The 18700-nt window shown below is 45.6% G+C and overlaps 1 protein-coding gene across 1 annotated transcript in view; it reads right to left on the bottom strand.

Annotated features, from left to right (window-relative positions):
• LOC112970866 (protoheme IX farnesyltransferase, mitochondrial) overlaps positions 1–127 on the bottom strand; it is a gene marked incomplete at its 5' end in the record, with an annotated part of 106750 nt that extends 106623 nt beyond the window's left edge. Inside the window, one exon of the mRNA XM_026075728.1 lies at positions 40–127. Coding sequence (XP_025931513.1) covers positions 40–127 — 88 coding nt within the window. The remainder of the gene's footprint in view (positions 1–39) is intronic.
• Between the last annotated feature and the right edge of the window lie 18573 nt (positions 128–18700).

Genomic DNA, 18700 nt, shown 5'->3' with positions numbered 1-18700 from the left:
GGCGCTCATGGCCGCGGCGGCCTCTCCCGCGTCCCTCACCCCTCACCGCCTGGGCGCCGCCATCTTGCCCGGCATGACCTCCAAACGCCTTCCGGGTCAGCGCTTCCGGGGCGGCGATGGGGGCGGGCTGGGCTCTTCGCGGCGGGCGGCGGCGGGGCCGCAGCGGCCCGGGCCGGGTCAGGCAGCGGCTGCCTCGGCTCCCTGCCTCCCTCCGCGCCGGGCGGCTCCGTGTGCGGGAGGCGCCTCCGGCCTCGCCGGGGCAGCGGGGCTGGCGGAAAGGCCGCGGCGCGCCTGCAGCGCCCGTCCCCGCCGGAGCCCCTCGGGCCGCGCCGGCGCTCGCAGCCCTGCCGCGGGAACGTGGTCACCGGCGGCTGGAGGTCTCACGCTCTCCGCGAGGAGGGGGCCAGGGCCGCTCGGCTCCTTTCTGGCCCCAGTTGCAGGTTCCTCGGTGCCGGGCTCGCGTCGCGCCTGCGGCAGCGTGAGGGGGGGTCGCAGGCCGCTTGCACAGCGGCCGCGTGACGAGCGAGGGGCATTTTTTCAGCCAGGACATGAAGTCTCATTCCCCAAATGACCTGAGTGTTGAAGAGCACAAGGCTTGGTAAAAAAAACATTTGTGTTTAGCTGCTAAAGTCATTTCTGAAAATTGGGGGGTCGATTTTTAAACCACTTGGGCTAAGTTACATGTTGCGCGAGGTCAGAGCTAAGAGACTGATGCTGCCCAAAGCAGGTCCCAGCTGCAGAGTTGCCTTCTTTCCACATAAAAGTGCTAGTGCTTGCTGGATCCTTCCCTAAGCTGATTCAGCTTGCTAACTTGAAGGGAAAAATGTCTTTTGCTGGGATAACTGAATTCACCCCGTGCAAGGTCCAGTAAGTTGAAAGCTGGTGTAAGGCCTGGAAAAAGGGGCCTGTAATGTAGTTTGAACAGAAAGGGRGGGGAATAGTTAGGCCTGCTCAAGCTGTAAAGTGTAATTATACCCTTAGGCGCCTTTAAAATTTTTTCTCTTAAGAGTTTAAGTTGAGGAGATGTAGGCTATAAGTTACTTGAATGCTTTTTAAAATCCTCCTCAATATTTTAACATGGAGATCTTTGGAACCATTTTCCTCCCAGGCTTTCATATCTTTATAGTGCTTAAATTCATGCAAAAGCCATCTTAAATCATTATTAGGAAGATAAAATGAAAACACTCACTCTAATTCACCAAGAATATCCTACTTTGAAGCATTTATTTCCACTCTCTTTCTATTTGGGGAGAAATTAGGACTTCACATTTCTTACAATTAATATCCTGTTTTACTCTGAGTTCTCATCACTCAGTATATATCAATTTGCAGTTCCTGTTTGCATCTCCATTTTTTATAACTTCCACAGATTTGTTCTCAAGTTAAATTTACACCTACAAAAATAAAATAAACATCACATAGCAAATACACAACGGTTACACAGAGGGATGGGATGGTTGGTTGGTTTTAGGGCAGTTGGGGTCATAGAGGAAAAGGTTGAGGTAGCCAAGTGTTCTATGACAGGGCTGAGATTTAAGGCCTGATTTTCATTGCCGTTCATTTGTGCAATAAATTGCACCCCTGTAGAGAGGGAGGTAAAACACTACTTTTCTAATTAAGGAGCATGTTATCCACAGGCCTCAAGACAGAGAAATACCTCCTTAGGAAACAATAATGGTGATTTAAGGAATGCAGAATGTCACATACCAGTCTGGGTTTAACCACTAAAGCTACTCCTGGAGAAGAAAACATCTTAGAATATTTAGTGGACACAAACATCCAAATATCAGAGTAATTCAGCCTAAAATGGCAGTACAGGCTTTGGATCTTGTTACCTAGGGTTTGGGTTTGCAAAGTGCTGATTCTGCAGAATCCGGCTCCATACGATGTTGAACACTCCAGAAAGCAACTGAGTGCTGTAGCGGATTATTAGAAGGGACGTACGGCACTTCCAGGAAGCTTTCAGCACCTTGCTCGCTCAGATCCTGCAATCGAGTTTGTCAAAACCCAGATACCAATGTCACTGAACTACCTGAAGGGCTGCAGGAGAGGAATCCTGTCTTGCCGCAGGAGTTCAAGGTCAGTCATCGTTCTGGGGCAGAGTGATTTCTGAGGAGTCTCCAACTTTTTTGCTAATTGCTAAGATGGACAATTGCTTTGCAGGTATTGCCACTTCTCCACAGTTATAAAATAAACACTGCACCTCAAGGTATGTTTTCAGGGTGATGCAAGGGGCATTTAACCACGCGACTCCCATTAATGTTATTTATAGAGCACGTATTAACAGCATTATACGATCCTTTTTCCTATTAGCACTATCATAAATCTGATTGGTGGGGCTTAATTACATCTCAGCAGCAGAATGCTAAAGTTTGATACACGAAAGGGCAAATTCATGGAGACAGCATACTATTATTACACTTTAATCTCAAAATCTCTCCTTCTCTTACTCATAACACCAACAAGACTTCTTGTAAGATTGATTTGTTGTCAGAAAATGATTTAAAGACCTACTGTAAAAATATTATATTTTCCGTGCTTCATAGAATGTGGCATTGATGTTAGAGCTCCACAGAGACTTGATGTACTTTCAGATAGGGAACTTTAAAAACCATGTGCAAAATAAATAAGATGGCATCCTGCTGTTATTGTGGTAACCTTTACAGATCATTTCAGAATGGCAACTGGTGTGTAGTTTAGTAACATACCATGTGGGAAGCTGTAGCTTAGTGCAATTCCAATGCAGTTTTACCCTGGTTTACTTAAGCGCAAGTATAGCTGCTTCTTTGGGACCCAAATACAGAAGTAACAGAAGAAATATCCAAAGTGAACGGCACTAGAACATACCAGAAACACGGAAGTAAAGGATGAGGAGAACTAAGACAATATTAAAGCCCAAACCAAACTGCAATGATAGAAAGCTGATTGACTGCTTAAGGCATCTAAACTGAACAGAAGATCTCTGCTGAACACTACGGTTCCATCCCTGCTAAGAAAGATCTCCTCGAGTTAGGGCCTGACCCAACATCAGTGGCTGAGAAACTCACGGTGAACCCGATGGCCCTTTAAGTCGTTCCCTGAGTCGCTCCTAATGGTATGGATTTGAGGGATTATGTCATTTTCTACAAATCAGGATTTGTAATGCAGAAGTTTTACATCAATGCAAGATTGAAGCATAGATGCATTTTGGTCTTAAATGAAGAAAACCCACAGCCATTAGCAAAATCTAGTGATACCTGTTGAGAGTCTGAAACATGCCAATTCCATGCTGTTAAAGACTTGCCCTCAGGAAATAATTAGAAGTGGAGTGTAGCAGGTTAAAAAAAGAAGAAAAAAAACCAACAACTCCCCTCTGCCCCATGCCAGTGTTTTGCAGTAACTGAAGTTTCCAAGAAAATATGAAAGAATAATCCTAGTAGATTAGGGCTCAGTAGCCTTTTCAAAGTGCTATGCCAGACTGATTTTATTTCCCAAAGTAGAATTCAAATATACCATCGGGAATTAGCAGGAGCTAGAAACTGCTGTCTCTTCCCAGCTGTCAAAGCTGGCCTTGTGATCACCCTGTTGTATGCCATTTTTAGCAAGTTCCGTGTAGCTTGCTGAGCACCTGCAATGGACTGCAAGCTGTAATTGCTTACTTCGAGTGAAAAACCTTCAGCCTTTCCTCAGACAGAGCTTTGCTGAGTGGTGTAAATTCAGCTGCAATCAGATTTGCAGACGTCAAAAGTGGTGGAAGCATGTAATGGGAGGTAAACAGCAAAATGATGGGGAAGAACGGTACTGAAGGCGGCGTGAGGGTAATCGCTCATAAATGAAGCGGTCTGCCTTTAGGCAGCAGAAACAAGCCCCGCAGCTTCACAGAGGGCTCACATAACCCCGTACCATCCCCCATCACATCAGCCTTCCCTTTTTAACTCACCCTAACACTGCTCTTTCTGCAAAGCAATGATACCTCTTATCCTGTAAAGTGCAACTCAGCCAGAGTCGCTAATAGGTATTTCCAGCAGCCATTTGCCTGGCAAAGGGCACTCTGAAAGAAAGGACTTGTCCCCTGTGCTCTTTCAGCTGAGAATCACTGCCTGAATGGCTTTAGACTCTGTTTCTTTTTTTTCCTACCTCATTTTAGAGGTCTTTCTTTTCCTGGAAAATCTATGTGAAATTCCCAAGCTGCCTAGGACTCAAAAGATCTAATAAAAATAAGATTTATTAAGAGCAGAGGGAGGAAATCAGATTAAAACCGAAGAAACAGCTTGCGTAACGGATCTCATACTCAGCAAATACGCAGAAGTGCTCAGTACCCGTTTTAACTGTTTTATGGACATTCTTTTCAGCCTGATATCCAGAAAGAGCAGCGAACACTCTGAAAAGTGTGTCTCCTTTAGAGACATGGCCATTAGTTGTATTAACCCCACCAGTGCATGCTCACAGCTTCTCTGCACCAGACACAAAGCTGTGTTTTGCTGACCTCAGATTAACTTGTTTTGCCTGCAGGCTGGGAGGGTCCCCAGGCACGCTCTGCCCAGGGGAGCCGAAAGCCCCAGGACTCCCCCGGCTCCATAGCCCAGTGTCTTTCACCACAGCCAAAACCTCTCTCTGCTTCTGCCCGCTCTGGGTGGGAGCGATACAGTGCTGCTGCTCACTGGGGTATGCTGAGACCCAGCTGTAGCTGTGACACCTATAGGATGGGTCTTCCCTCCCTCCACCCCATCACTCTTTTCTTCTCACCCTAAGGCCATGATTTGCTGTCCTTACCAATCCATTACCCTATTCAGCTCCCTACTTTGGCTGGGTTTAAACCCCACCCTGCAGCACCCATGCTGGCAAGACTCCTCTTCTGACTTGTTTTTCTCCCTCGGCAGCGTTTTTCCCCAGGTAGGCAGCACTCCTCCCCAGCAGCGCATGCAGTCCTGCGATGTGACAGGCAAGGCAGCACACATCTGCTCAGTGCTGGTCTCTCATCTCTCTGAGGGGGCTAACTTAGTGTGATGAAGCCCCATGTGTCAAGCTCCAGTCATCTGAGCTTCAGCTTCGTCCTCATTTCAAACTCATACAGGCCTAATTCAGTCCCTGTGGGCTCCAGCTTCTGGAAGCAAATCTCTCCTCACACTGTACTGTCCTCGTTTGGGTGCCTTTGCCTTTGTTTCTTGAGTGGCAGTTTTGTCCTGGCTAGCTCCACCAGCCCTCATCAGCCTTTGCCAGGCATCTCCTGTCTTACCCGTCACTGAGCCTGAGCACGGCACTACTCTTTCACTTCTGCTTCCACCAATGTAGCTCTTCCATTTTGCTAAGTTTCTTATGCTTCTTAGGAGACCTCTCACTTTGCCTAGCTTGATGGGCTGCTATTTTAAAATCTTCAAAGTTTCTTCTGGATATTTTTCCTACCCTTACTCCAAAATAAAATGAAGAGAGAGCAAATGGATTTGGTCTTCTGTACCTTAGTGGAGACCCTATCCCCTTTTGCTTCTGAGATGCAGGTTTTTCTCCGTGTTTGTTGTTGCCCAACCGTCTGTACAGGGATGGTATGGGCTTGGAGGGTTGGGAAGGAAAATGGCCTCAGGATGAGCCCAGTCTTGAGAAATGGTCTGCAGCATCGCAGTAGCTGTGAACCCTGTTCATACACCCACAGTAGCCTGCGTGGTCCGCTGCTCCTCCTTACCCAGCAGTGAGAAGGCATGATTACCATAAGGAAAAGCCTCAAGAGCAATTCTTCAGCACTGTCTGAATTACCGTCCAGCCCAGTGTGTGAGAAAGCAGCACAACCATGCCAGGTTATTTACAAAAGTTGCATGTCATTTGCAGATTCTGGACTTTTAGATAATTCAGCTGAACTTCGGAGAACCGGTCGTATTTCTGCATGTCTGAATGCTTCATCTTGCAACTTCAGCCCTGAACCAGCTCTTACTGAAATCAATCAATAAATGCTCTCATTGACTTAAACAGAAGTTGAATCAGATCCACTGCTAATGCTCACACATCCCTAATTAACTGTCCACTGCATTATTGAGGTGAGGAGAGATCACTCCTCAACCATTACAGTGAAAACGGTGATCGAAGAATTATTCCATAAAAAAACCCACTGGCAATCTTGTGCTAGCTAGCACTCTGGTTTTGGTATGCGTGTAAGACGTACTCTCCTGTGGTATCCGTAGCTCAAGTGACTGTAACATCAGCACAGCTTGCTCGGCGCCTCACGTTATTGTCTCACAAACTTAACAGCTTTCCAGCAAATTTCCCATTCTGTGTTCCTGTTACTTCCTCCTGCCCTGTACTATTTCAAGCCTTTATGTAAGAAGCATCACAAGCCACTTAATACTAGTTTGTTTGGACAGTTGTTCTGCAGCAGAATTTGTTGGATTCAGCAAAAATGCCTTCTGCTGTCATAGCAGCACCAAACACGTAAGCACAAATGACTGACTTGCAAGGGTAACAACACTCCTGAGCCTTGTAATTATGCACGGTGATGCTATTATATAATTGATCTAGGGATTTCATAAATTATTCTTTTTATAGTTCTGAGCAGTTCTGAGAACACCCAAAGTCAGATTAGTGAGAGCTTTAGTGCTTACTTCCCTTGCTGAAAGGACATAGTTTCATCCTGTGATCCGGTGGGTTTGGGAAGCAGCCTTGCGCTTACAGAAACCCCAGCTGCCCAACAGCCGTGGTGTCTGAGTGGCACTATTTCCATCTACTCTTCTGATTACCTCATCCTCACCTCAAACAAGTAGGAGTACAGTGATAGCAGATTCTGGTATAAATAATGTAGTCCTTGGCAATATATGTTGTTTATTTTTAAATCAGTGTGAGACTAAACTGCCCACGAAAGGAGGGGATGGTGGTGCTAGTGAGACAGGGCATGCTGCAGGCAAGGGTTGTCCAAGCTTTATCCCCACCACTTTGCCAATGCTCTTAATGCCTTGACCTGCAATACATGGCATGCAGCCAAGCTAGTCATACTGCTTGGGGTGGTGATCTTCTTGCATCACACAAGTTGAGTGAGATTTGATCTCGTTATTACTCAGATTGATCCCCAAGGAAAACCCATAGTGCTGCAAGAAGTGGTCCTGGTGTCTCAGAAGCTGGCACTTTTCCTTCTGAGTCAGTGCTGAACCAGTGCCCGAGCATGGTATTAGGGGGCACAGTGTGGCAGGAGGCCTTACCTTTCAGATGTGAAGCATAATTGAGGTTGAAACCACTCATCATCCTTTTTCCCTTTCACCTCCTCATTCTTGCTTGTTACCTGCTGCTCAGTTGAGCTGTGGCCCCTCGGGGAAGTTGCACTTCCTCCCACTAATTTCCCTACACCTACATCACTGGTGAACACGGCCCTTTCTAGTCGACAGACGGAAGGGCTGTTTGGTTTACCTCCTTCTCCTGGCTGCTAAGCTAGACATGTCCCTCTTAGGAGAAGAGCAAGAAACTCCAGTATTCCCTGTCCCTGTGAAGGGAGGAATGCTTTATATTTTCCTAATTTGTGCATGGATCGATTCAGCTGCTGGGGGGAAATGAAGTCACAGAAGAGAAACACACTGGAGGCTCCAATAAGAAGTGGCAACAGGAGGTGCAGGAGAGACCCTTCAAACCTGCTGCTTTTAGCAAYAATCTACTTCCACTCCATGCAACAAACTGCTGCTTTCCCCGGAGTCTTGCAGCCTGAGATGCTAGATGGACAAAAGAAATTATTACCTTGCGGGTGTTTTCAGTTGATGTGTATGTCACAAATTACACCTAAGACACAGCAAATCTCTTTTTTAGAGAAATATCATATATGCTCTGGTGACTGCATGGGGCTCATCTCTGGCCTGCAGGCTGCAGGTCCAAGACCCTTAGAAAGCTGATGGCCAGGAGAAGACCATCAGGATCAGGATAATTCATCTGCCTGCAGGCTGTTCCTTCAAGGTCCTCAGGGAGAGAAGAGCATGTGGTCCAAATGACACATGGGGGAAGGCTGCAAGGGTGCTGGTTGAGCAGCCCTGCTCTGGGGACCAGAGCAATGCTGGACACCTTCACCATCTGCTTTGAGCCTCCATGGAAGGCTGCTTCACGGACATGTTGGCAGACCCCTAAACAGGGGGTTTCTGTGCCAGAAAGCTAAGGTATATTATGTTGGTTATTTTTTTCTTTTTTGAAAAAAAGTCTTCTCAGATTATAAAGCCATAGAGAAGGCACCCTCGCAGGGAAACAATAGCGGAGGGCCTTCAAGGGCTGCCCGTGTGGTTTCCTGGGTGCTGCAGGAACAGGCAGTTCTCTCTGGCCAAGCCCTTGTCCTGCCAAAATCAGTGACTACTGTGCTCTTGATTTCAACTGGATCAATAATTAGTTCATAGCGAACATCACTCTGATAGACAAACCAGACCCAGAAGAAACCTCCTTGACTTAAATGAAACAAGAGTGAGTGAGCTGGGGCAGAGCAAGGGGATGTCTTGACTATAGAAAAAAATATATATACATTCTCCATTGTTACAGACAAGATTTTTAGGGCAGTAAGAGTTTTTGCAAATCATGCAGCCAACCAGTCGGTTTTTGAAGTTCTTACATCCCAGACCAACTACCCATGTTCATATGAGCCTCAGCAATTGACAACCATAGCAAAGAACTTGCAGAAAGGATAACATTTATGAACATATCAAAATGATTCATAATGGGCTATTAAAAGTAGCAAGAGATGAAAGAGGCAGCCTACAGATAAGCCATTTCGAGATTCTCAGTAATTCAGAACACTGTTTAAAAGTCAAGTTTTAGCTATCACAGATCTGTCCCTGCTGCTCTTTAGATAACGAAGTAGGATTTTCTAATCAAGTTAAGACTTCTCTTATACCTAGGGCTCTTTACTTCACTCTGGAAGCTATCACATAGATAGTGAAAAAAGTTGTATGTAACTCATACCCACCTTCCATCTCCTGTACGCTGCCAAAGCGGCAAGCCTGAGTACGCATCAAAATCAGCTTTATTTTCAGTAGGCTGGTTTCACTCAGTGCTACCATATTCTAAGGGTTAATTTTGGCAAACAAGAGTAGCTGGTAAAGTAAAGTGTGTGCACCCCTGGGCTGTTTTCATAGTCTGTCAGGCACTTGTTAACACACTAACCCATTCATTTTTTGATGAATTTGTGGCATGCTGGACATGAGCCAGAGGCTGAACTGGGAACAATATTTATTTATATCTGCACACGATAATTCATGTCTGCCCAAATCACGGACTTTCCCTAATCCGCAGTATTTCAAAACATTTGCAGTTCTTTCAGGCGATTAGCGTTGGCTTTGCTTGGCCCGATCTAGTGGAAAGAAATGTAAGACACTGAATGTAGCTGAATGCTTTGATTCACTGATAGAGGCTGACATTTCTTCACTGCCTGTTCTATCAGTCCATAATTTTAAGATTCTTCTGAGGTGTAAAGAGCTGCATTTTGTGCCTTGACAAATAATACTGGACATCTAGTGCTTGTTCTATAAAAGGAGTCTTGCCAAATATCAGTCTGTACAAGGGGATGATAGTTTGGTTTGCCACTGAAACAAAGTGAGAGCCTGCAAGTGTTACTTCTTGAGAGCTATTTTCTCAAAATGAATCACTATCCACAATCTGGAAAGAGGGAGCTGATGCATCATCGGTTTGATGGATCACAAAGTTTTCGTAGCACTGGTTTCCAGCCACTGTGCTATGCTAAAGGAAACATAAAACACAGTGTTCGGGTTGAGAACAACTGCACAGCAGCGTATGAAGCTACTGAAGATAGCTTGAAAATGTACTCCATGCCTCTAAGTGTAAAAGGAAAAAGAAAGAAAAAGAGGAAACAGAAAAGGTTGAAAGGTTCATTCAATACGCACACTGTTTGGGGATAAAAGCGGCTTGACCACAAACAGGTTCAGCATCCAGTAAAGCTAGTATGAGACAAATCTGCTAAAACCAAAACTGAATTTGGTTATGATAGCAATATGATATTGTACCTGGATGGTGCAGCGAGACTGGTAATCATGTGTAATAAGAAAAACAGCTTCTGAAATAGCATGTGCCTTTCAGAGCTCTCCAAAGCTCAGTATCATCAACCTTCCTATATAGAGATGGGAAACAAGCACAGAGAAGATGGGACTGGCTCAGATTCACCCAAAATACCCCCAAAATCCTGAGTGCTCTGCCCCCTAGACCATTTACTCATATTTATAACTTCCCTGCTTTAACAACTAGTGGTTACAGGGTGGCCCTATCTGGATCTCAGGAGACAGGGAGTGGATGGCCGCACTTCGAAGAGTGCCATCCCCCAGGGAAGACTTGGGGCAACAAAGAGGAAGGTTTTTATAAAGGCAAAATTTTACTTTTCAGTTGTCCATAGCAAATTTGGAGACTGAGTAAAACCAGCCTTGCCTGTATCACTTATTAACCAGTCCTATGTTCATTTATCAAAACACTGTTTATTTTCAAAACAGGCCAGTATGATGTACTTATACGTGGTGGTAGCCTGGGTCTTTTTGGTCCCATATTCACTTCAGGAGACCTTTGTAATTTTCCGTGCAGTCCAGACAGTTCATTTCTGGTATTTTCAAACTAATTTTGTCTGAGTTCTGCAAAAATAAGTAAAGTTTAAGCCAGGTTATTTTACACAGGGAAACTTGAAGGAGTTGCATCATTAACAGCAACTTTATCTGACCTGAATTTGGCTACCGCATAGTTTAAATCCCTTAGGGGATTTTCATTTCTACAGCATTGAGGAGGGTTTCTGAGTTTCTAAAATCCTCGTAAATGTTCTTTTCAGAACTGCACTATAAATTCAGCTTTTTATCATAGACTTTTTCCCTTCCTAAATAAAAAAACCCCTCAACTTATTTCGCTCTATTTCATGACAGTGTTTTAAAAATAGAATTTAATACTCACAGAATGCACTGAAAATCAAAGTTTCATGTATATGGGATGTATCTGGGAGAGAATTTTCCCAATTTTGGCCAGGGCTTTTTTTATTCTCACTACGTATTATTTGAATTAAGCACACTACATATGCCAGCCAAGATCAAGATCACATGGCACTAAGTGCTTTATAAATACAGCATAAGACACAGCCCAGGCCTTAGATAACTAAAATCAAGCAGATAAACCCAAGGGGGAGAGGGGAAGCACTGTTATCACCACTTTACAGCTGGGCAGCAAGGACACGAAGAAAGGAGTATTCACACTAATTAACTTCAGGCACCAAACGTAGCCTGAGCTCAGGATACCAACTTCCTCCATCGTCAGCGAGCAGAGGGTTGTCTCCAGCGGGCCATCCACATCGGTCAGGCAGGGAACGCATGTCGCAGAGGTAGCAACGGGGCAGTCTGCAAGAGGTGACATGAGAGATGAGTGTCTGGCAAGGATGTAACTAAGCGCTTCGCACCTGGCCAGCCGGGCTGCCGGTGGCAGCGATGGGAGGAGAAGGCAGGTCTCCCCAGCTGCAATGCTGTGGCCATGCATCCCACAGAAAGGTTGGTTATCCACCACCCCAAGCCTGCTCTAACCTCAAAATGGTTCATCACCATCATGTTGAGCTCCATCAAGAGTCAGTAGTGAACCAGTTATAAATAGTAATTTATCTCATTGACATACCTATGTCAACTGCATTGTTAGTGTAGAGTACAAGGTCCAGTGTAAGACACGTCTACATACAAACATGCCAATGAGTCCCAGAGAGGAGAGATTTGTTGAGACAAGGAGTTGTCAATTAGCCAGGCCAGCTCAGGAGTTGACATCTAGTCTAACAAAGAGACACCTGCATCTCCAAGAAAGATGCTTATTTCAGCTAAATGCAGGGCAGCCCATCTTCTCAGTAATGAACAGAAGCAATTTCAGGGTGAAAGAGGAGATCCATGTGGGCTTTCCAAAAGACTTCAAGGCAAAACTGAGTGTAAGAGCAAACATAGCCCACCACAAAGGAGGGTCTTAGAGGGAAACCCTCTGTAGGGGTCCATCGCTGTTGAAGAGTGCTAACACAGCTCCACTATCCTGCACAAGCTTGGGTGGAAGGTGTGCACAAAAAAAGGCACCCTGCAAGTCCTTTCGTCAGGAAAGAACAACAAATCAGCTGGGTAAAAAGGGGACACCTTTCTGATTCCTATTATACAGAGTTTAAACACAGCTTTCTTTTCATTTCTTCACCTCTGTCCTTTACACATATTTGTAATTGTTTGTCTATTCTGGATATTATGAATAAAAGCTAGTCAGTCAAGCATACAGAGTTTTGGTACTTTTATTAAATACAGTGTAATAGTAACTGGTTATTTGCCTATGCAATAGCCTCAAAGGACACCTCTGTTTATATTTTTCTACTCTGCAAAGTCCATGGGTGTACGTCTGCACAATTACAACCTTTGTGGTGTATTGTGCTGCCAATCTGCGCTCCCGGCCCCCACTGACACCGAGCTCTGCGGCCGGGGTTATAGACTCCCGTCTTATCCTTGACAGTGACCGAGTGATGTGGGCGCTGCGACGGATGGTATGTGACATGCACAATCTTCCTTCAGTACAGGTGTCAGCTGACATCTCGGGGAGGGCAYAGGGTGAATAAAACTTCTTGACCTAACCATCTGGGTCTCTGGTTCGTAGACTCTCACCCCAGCTGCCATGCAACTCTCCATGGCAATGCACAATAGCCTTGAGTTTCCTTCACCATTAAGGAAAGATTATCCAAACCATCCGCCAAGAGCGGAGATGGGGCCGTGGCATTCCCAGTTGGAGCGCCCACTCTCTGAGCCATACCTGAGCACGTGAGGGATGATAGCAAGGTGGCACAGCTCACAGGGCTCCAGCAAAGGGGAACGCCTAATTAATTGTCCGTAGAGTACCTCTTTCCCTTATTTTTCTTGTTAACGACTGATTTTTAAAAAGGGAGTTCAGCAGCTCAGCCATTTTACAGTCACCATTAATTTAATCTTCCTCCTTATTTATTGATGGAGCTACTTTCTCTCTTGCCTTTTGTGTCCCCGTGATATATTTCTAAAGGCCTCCTCAATGCCTCCGGGAGCATTCACTCATTCTGCTGCCCTTGCCTTCTCCCTGAAAGCCTCCTCTCCTCGGGAACACATGTGCTTGGTTCTGTATCCGCTTCTCCTTTCCGGCATAAAACTTTTTTATTGCTTCTAACTTTCCCAGCGCCTCCTTCTACTGCCTTGTTTGTTGTTGCTTAGTCGTTGCATTTTCCTGTTTTCATGTGAAAGCACCTTTACGGATGAGAGAGAACTGCGTCTGGCAAAAAGTGGTGTAGTCCCTCGGCCTCCCATGGATTTTGTCTGACTGGAGCCGCTGAGGATCCATCCTGCTCTCTCCCGAAACATCACTYATTCTCTCATCTGAAAGGATTGTTCTTCCTAGCACACTGTGTTCACCAAACTCCCCAAACCCCCCTCGTTTGAATTCTAATACCTTCCTGTACTCCTGTATTACAGCATTGTAACAGCCGCATTCATTTAGTATTAATTAGCATTACTGTAGTTCAGTCCTTATGGACCTGCTCATGGCCCAGTTCTGATAGCGATGGTACATACACACAGCAAGAGCCAGTCTCTGTCCCAAAGCATTTACACTCTCTCCAGATGAATCAGAAGGGAAATATCTTTTTCCCATTATGCCGCAGCAAGTAAAGCAAGAAGAGATTTGTGGSGGAGTTCAAAATCACCTGTAATGGCTAAGCTCCCMCACACAGCCTAATTCGTGGCATTGCTTTTGTTAATCCTCCTTAAGTGAGTTGTCCTGGGTCACAGAGAGAGACTGATGGAGCCCTGCTGCCTACCCATGGGTACGGYGCTGCAAAAGCTGCCCTAGCATCCGCCTCCACATCGCACCACCTCTACCAGCACCTGCTGCGCGTTTCTTGGCTCTAGCTGCAGATCCAGCCCTTCATTTCTGCTTAATGTTGAAGCCTGAACCCATTCTGGTTAGTCTCCAGCTAGCAGCACAGGGGGCAGAGGCCCCACAGGTTGGTGCAGTTCAGCTGCCCAGTAATGCACAAGTTAGCCAAGAATTTTGGAAATACAAGAAAGGTTTCCGTTTACTTAAGTTTTAGATTTCTATTTTGGATGCACTTTCCACCCTGCTGAACTATTTTGTCCCTTCCTAATCAAATTACCTTTCAGTGCAATGACCTTCAATTAGGCCAAGGTGTCCTGTGGCTTGCTCAGAAATCCCAGTAGCAAACTGATAGTCACTCAGTTCCTCTTTGCTGTGAGAAGATAAGCTGTGGGCCAGAGCTTGAGAATATTCATACCTGCTCCAGAAGGAACAGAAGGTTGTTTCTTAGATGAGTAAAAATGGGTTCAAACATGTGGGTGTGTGACCAGATGGACTGGGTGTGTTAGGAGCACACACTTGCTATAGAAACTTAAATATTTTCTTTAGGGAGCAACAACTATTCGTTTAAAAATAATGCCACCAGGTTTTTGAATATAAACAGGAACAACGAATGATAAATACTGGTTCAGTTCCTCCCAGCTGTAGGAGAAATGCCTTGGAAGTGTTCTTTGTCTTACTCATCGCCTCCCCGGGAGAATGCCTACGTCCCAGAACCAGGATCGTGGGACAGTAAATTGTTGGTGACATCTGATTTCTTCCATATCTTTGTAACAGAGATTTTTTAATGGTATTATTTCTATTGGAATAATATATAAGAGTTCCAGCCCGCTGCCTGGAAAACTTCCCYGCTGTGTCACACAGAAAGACCCAGGCCCTGCTCTCTTTCCTCTGCAGTGGGATGGGATGAAGACRGCTTCCCTGTGTCAGGGTCAGCAAGAATTTGCTCCCACCTCTCAGCCCAGTAAACCACCAAGATACAGGCCCTCAAGTTTTGCTTTGAAAACAGAGATCGCAACACAGATCCACTTCCATTAGAAAAACTTCTGTTTCATCCCAATATGAAAGAAACAAATTCAGAAACCTCAAAAAGTGTTGGAAAACACAACTGTTGTTCTCTGGCACCACCAGGCACTTGCGGCCCTTCGATGTGGCAGGGAGAACGTGTAGTTCTGTGACCTACTCGTGTACAAGGAGGATTAATTTCTCCTTGCATGAATATGAGCAAGTAATAGGGATATAAAATGCCAGTGAATTTGGGATGGTTCTGATCTCCATAAGTGTAAATCAGGAGTCAAGGAGTTGACCACTGAGGTCAACAGAGTTTCAGTGGTGAAAAGATAATAAAGTCCATTATGGTTGTTTGTGGAGAAATGAGACGGTATACAAAAGACTGCCCTGCAAACACATCCTGTATTGCCCTATAGTTGATGTATCCATTTATGCCCACATAAGGARGATAGATAAAGTAAAAAAGCACCATCTCCAAGTGGTAACCTAATATGCTCTTTTTGCAGTAGTGTCAGTGTCACGAAGGAAAGTGCAGGGAAGTGTTAGGCCACCTAAATATAGATGGAGCCATTTATTGATGATTTACTGCATCATCGAGGCTGAGCTGAAGCTATAAAGATAGGGGACTTCAGAGTTCACAGCGATGCACCTCAGTAAGTAAGTGTGTGATATTCGGACTAGCTGAGCTCCTTTGATGTCATAAGATGCTTTTCATTGCTTAACTTGCAAATGAGGCTGTGGATTTGGGAGCCTGACTTTAGAGCCCATTTTTAAAAACAGCCGCCTGAATTTCTACCAGATGCAGAAAAAAAAGAAATTGTCCACCCTGGAAAATAGCCATTCACGAACAATTTACCCTAAAATTCTCACTAAGTGTGATGAAAATCCAAAGCAAAGGGAGGGAAAAAAAGAAACAAGATGAATTAATGCTCTTTTAAAAAACTTTTTACAACAGATTTCTAATGAGGCATGGCCAATGTTGTTGACACGCAATTGGATCAGCTTCAACTCCTGGGCCGACTGTTTGATGAATGGACAAATTCCAAGGCTGGAGACAAACGCTGCCTTCCTCCTCCACAACTCAGCACTTCTCCCACAGACTACTTAAACTTCCACCAGAAATGCCTCCACTCTATATTAGGAGTTTAATTAAAAGTTTCCATACACATGTTGCATTTGCTCTCACCGGCCTCTGAATGGGGAAATTAAATGCACAGCAACAGTGCAAGGCTTTGAGCTGGTTTTATGGGGGAAAGCTGCTAACCCACTCCACTGAAGTTTACAGCATGCTGACTTGTACCGTAACTGGCCTGAAGGACTGAGGCCAACGAAGAGGCTTTGCCTACATAAAGCAGCTCTCTATAAGCCCAGCAGCAAATATCTTTTTTTTTTTTTTTTTACTCAAAACTTTTATGGCAAAATGTAAAAACAAGAGTAACATTACTGGCAGGAGCTGCTCTTTTCTATTAAATAGTCATCTGTGTTTGCAAATCAGACTTCACACGTGTTTTCTGGGAGGAAAAGACCTAAGATTTGACCTGTTCACAGACCCACTTGCAAAGGGAACCTCAGTTCTTTGCAGCGCCAGAACCTGGCCCTCGATGTGCCCATAGAGCTGGGAGCAGGCACAGCTCCATCCTCTTAGCACTTGAAACCCAGCTCTTGCCCTTATGGACACATGCAACCAAAGCCAGAGTTCAGAGCTTTCTCTTCCGAGCCAATCCACCAAAAATGTGTGGCTGTGAAATGCTTCCTTTAGGAAAAAAAAAAAGAAAAAAAAAATGGCTCATTTTAGGCACTATAACAAAAGCAAATGAAATGCAAATCTAGCTTCAAAGAAGTGTGGGAAACAGGGAGTTGTTTTACCAACATCTCAAGGGTTTAGGCTGCTCGTCAGAGATGCGGGCAGCCCCAGTTCAGTTCTCCTGTGTGCCTGAGGGATCTAAACCATGTGACTCCCCTCCTAGGGCAGTCCCTAACTACAGAGTCAGTCACATCCCTTTGGATTTTGTCTCAGTGACTAGATAAATATTTTGTAATGAACAGAATTGGTCCCACTGATGGGATGCAGGGAGCTTGCCTGAGCATGCATTACGGTGTTCTTGTTGGAGCCCTTGTATGGGAGAGGAGCGTTCAAATAGTAATCAGGCGGTCATGGGAACTGAACCTGATCTCCCACATCCTGAACGACTGCTCTTATTCCTGATCTGCTGGAGAGAAATGGGAGATTTGCCCTCCTTTACCAGTTTTAGGGCACGTAATATTCTTTTTCCAAACAACTATTTGGGCTCTGAGAACATAATTTGAGCCACAGAGCTTTTGTAGGCTTTTCAGACCTGCCTACATACTAAAAAAAATCAGTTATTTACTTGTTCCACCTGGCCCAGTATTTCATGTCTGTGCAGACAGAGGGTGAGAGAAGGAGAGCCAGTATTTGGCTCTGAGGACAGGCAGCCCCAATGACACAGGGAGAGCTATATTAGGGGGCAGTCGAGGCACATGCATTGGTTCAGCATCTGAAACACGGCGCTTTGCATTAGGTGCAGGGCTGCTTGGTAGCGTGGGAAAAAACAAACCTGGCTACTCAAGGATGGGAATAAAACCATTTCCTGGGACAGAAGGTCAGTCTTTATCTCTCCACTTTTCCGTGTCCACTGGGCAAAGACATATCCCCCTGCCGGAGAAATGCCTTCCCTTTCCCTTCCTTTCTCTGCTCCCGAAGGAAAGGGCTTTCCGCTTCTGTCACTGAAAAATGTACCAGGGCCCCAGTGAAAGGCAGCAGCTAGGAAAGGCAGTGAATTAAAAAGCCACTGCCTCTTTGTAGCCTTCCTGGCCCAGCTTTGGGGGCAGCGAGCTCAGGCGAGCACCATTCTCTCGGACGCTCTCTACTCTGCTTCCTCAGCATCCTAGGATGAAGACGGGTCACCTGCACGGGGAGAGGCACGCGAGTGGTTGGCCGGTTGTGGCTGTTGGTGAGCAGGGCTCCTTCACTGCCTTCAGCGGGCTGCTGCTCTCAGCAGTTTCTCTGGTCCRGGCCTGTCTCTGCATGTCAGTAATTTTTAGAGCCATAATTTTCTGTATGAGCAACTGAAATGTTCGTATTTCGTTCAAGAGCAGATCCCCAGCACCTCCCCAGGGGCTGGGATCACATCTAGCTGCCATGTTAGCTTGCTGTAGTAGAGATGGTAAGAAACAGAGCATCATCAGAAGCAGGATGGCCGCGTGAGCAGCCTTCAGTTTCCAGCAAAACTGAAAGCGTGAGCAGTTCTGACTCTAGAATACGTCAGGGAGGGTGGTTGTCGCCGCTGTGTTGTGTTCCTTACACAGAGGTAGTGTCACGCCAGCAGAGTCCTCGGAAGAGCCCCCATTCTCGCTCGCCGTTCAGAGCCCAGCACGGGTTACACAGCTACCTGAGCACAGCCTTGTTTTCCTGACTTGCGTTTTCCCTGTTTCTGTTCAGGAACAAGTCTCCTGATATTTAAAAGGGACATTTAAAAATGTAGAAGAGGATGTAAGTGCTGTTGAAAGATAACAGGAATGGGTCGCTTCACCGGCCCATGGGGAAATCCCAGCTTGAGATAATTTTTGCCTTCCCCCTTTAAGCAGTGAGGACAAATGAGCAGAATATTCAAAGCACTACGTAATAGGAGGTTTGTCCCAGTCCTGAACCAAGTGAAGTCAATAAAAAGACAGAAATTCAGATAAAGCCCCCAGGCTCTCCTAGGTACTAGGTTTAGTTACTGGTCCTAACCCAAGTCAGGCTGAGAGTGGCTAGCAATTGCCGGCTGGTGCTTGCCAGTCTCTCTTGAAACACGTCTGTGCCCGTGGTGCCCGTATTTTGGTACTACATTGCACCTTGGCAGATGCGGGGCTCAGTGGGACCGCC

The sequence above is a fragment of the Apteryx rowi genome, unplaced genomic scaffold (genome assembly GCF_003343035.1).
Source record: "Apteryx rowi isolate R43461 unplaced genomic scaffold, aptRow1 scaffold_41, whole genome shotgun sequence".
Lineage (NCBI taxonomy): Eukaryota > Metazoa > Chordata > Aves > Apterygiformes > Apterygidae > Apteryx > Apteryx rowi.
This window is presented reverse-complemented; position numbering and strand designations above follow the sequence as displayed.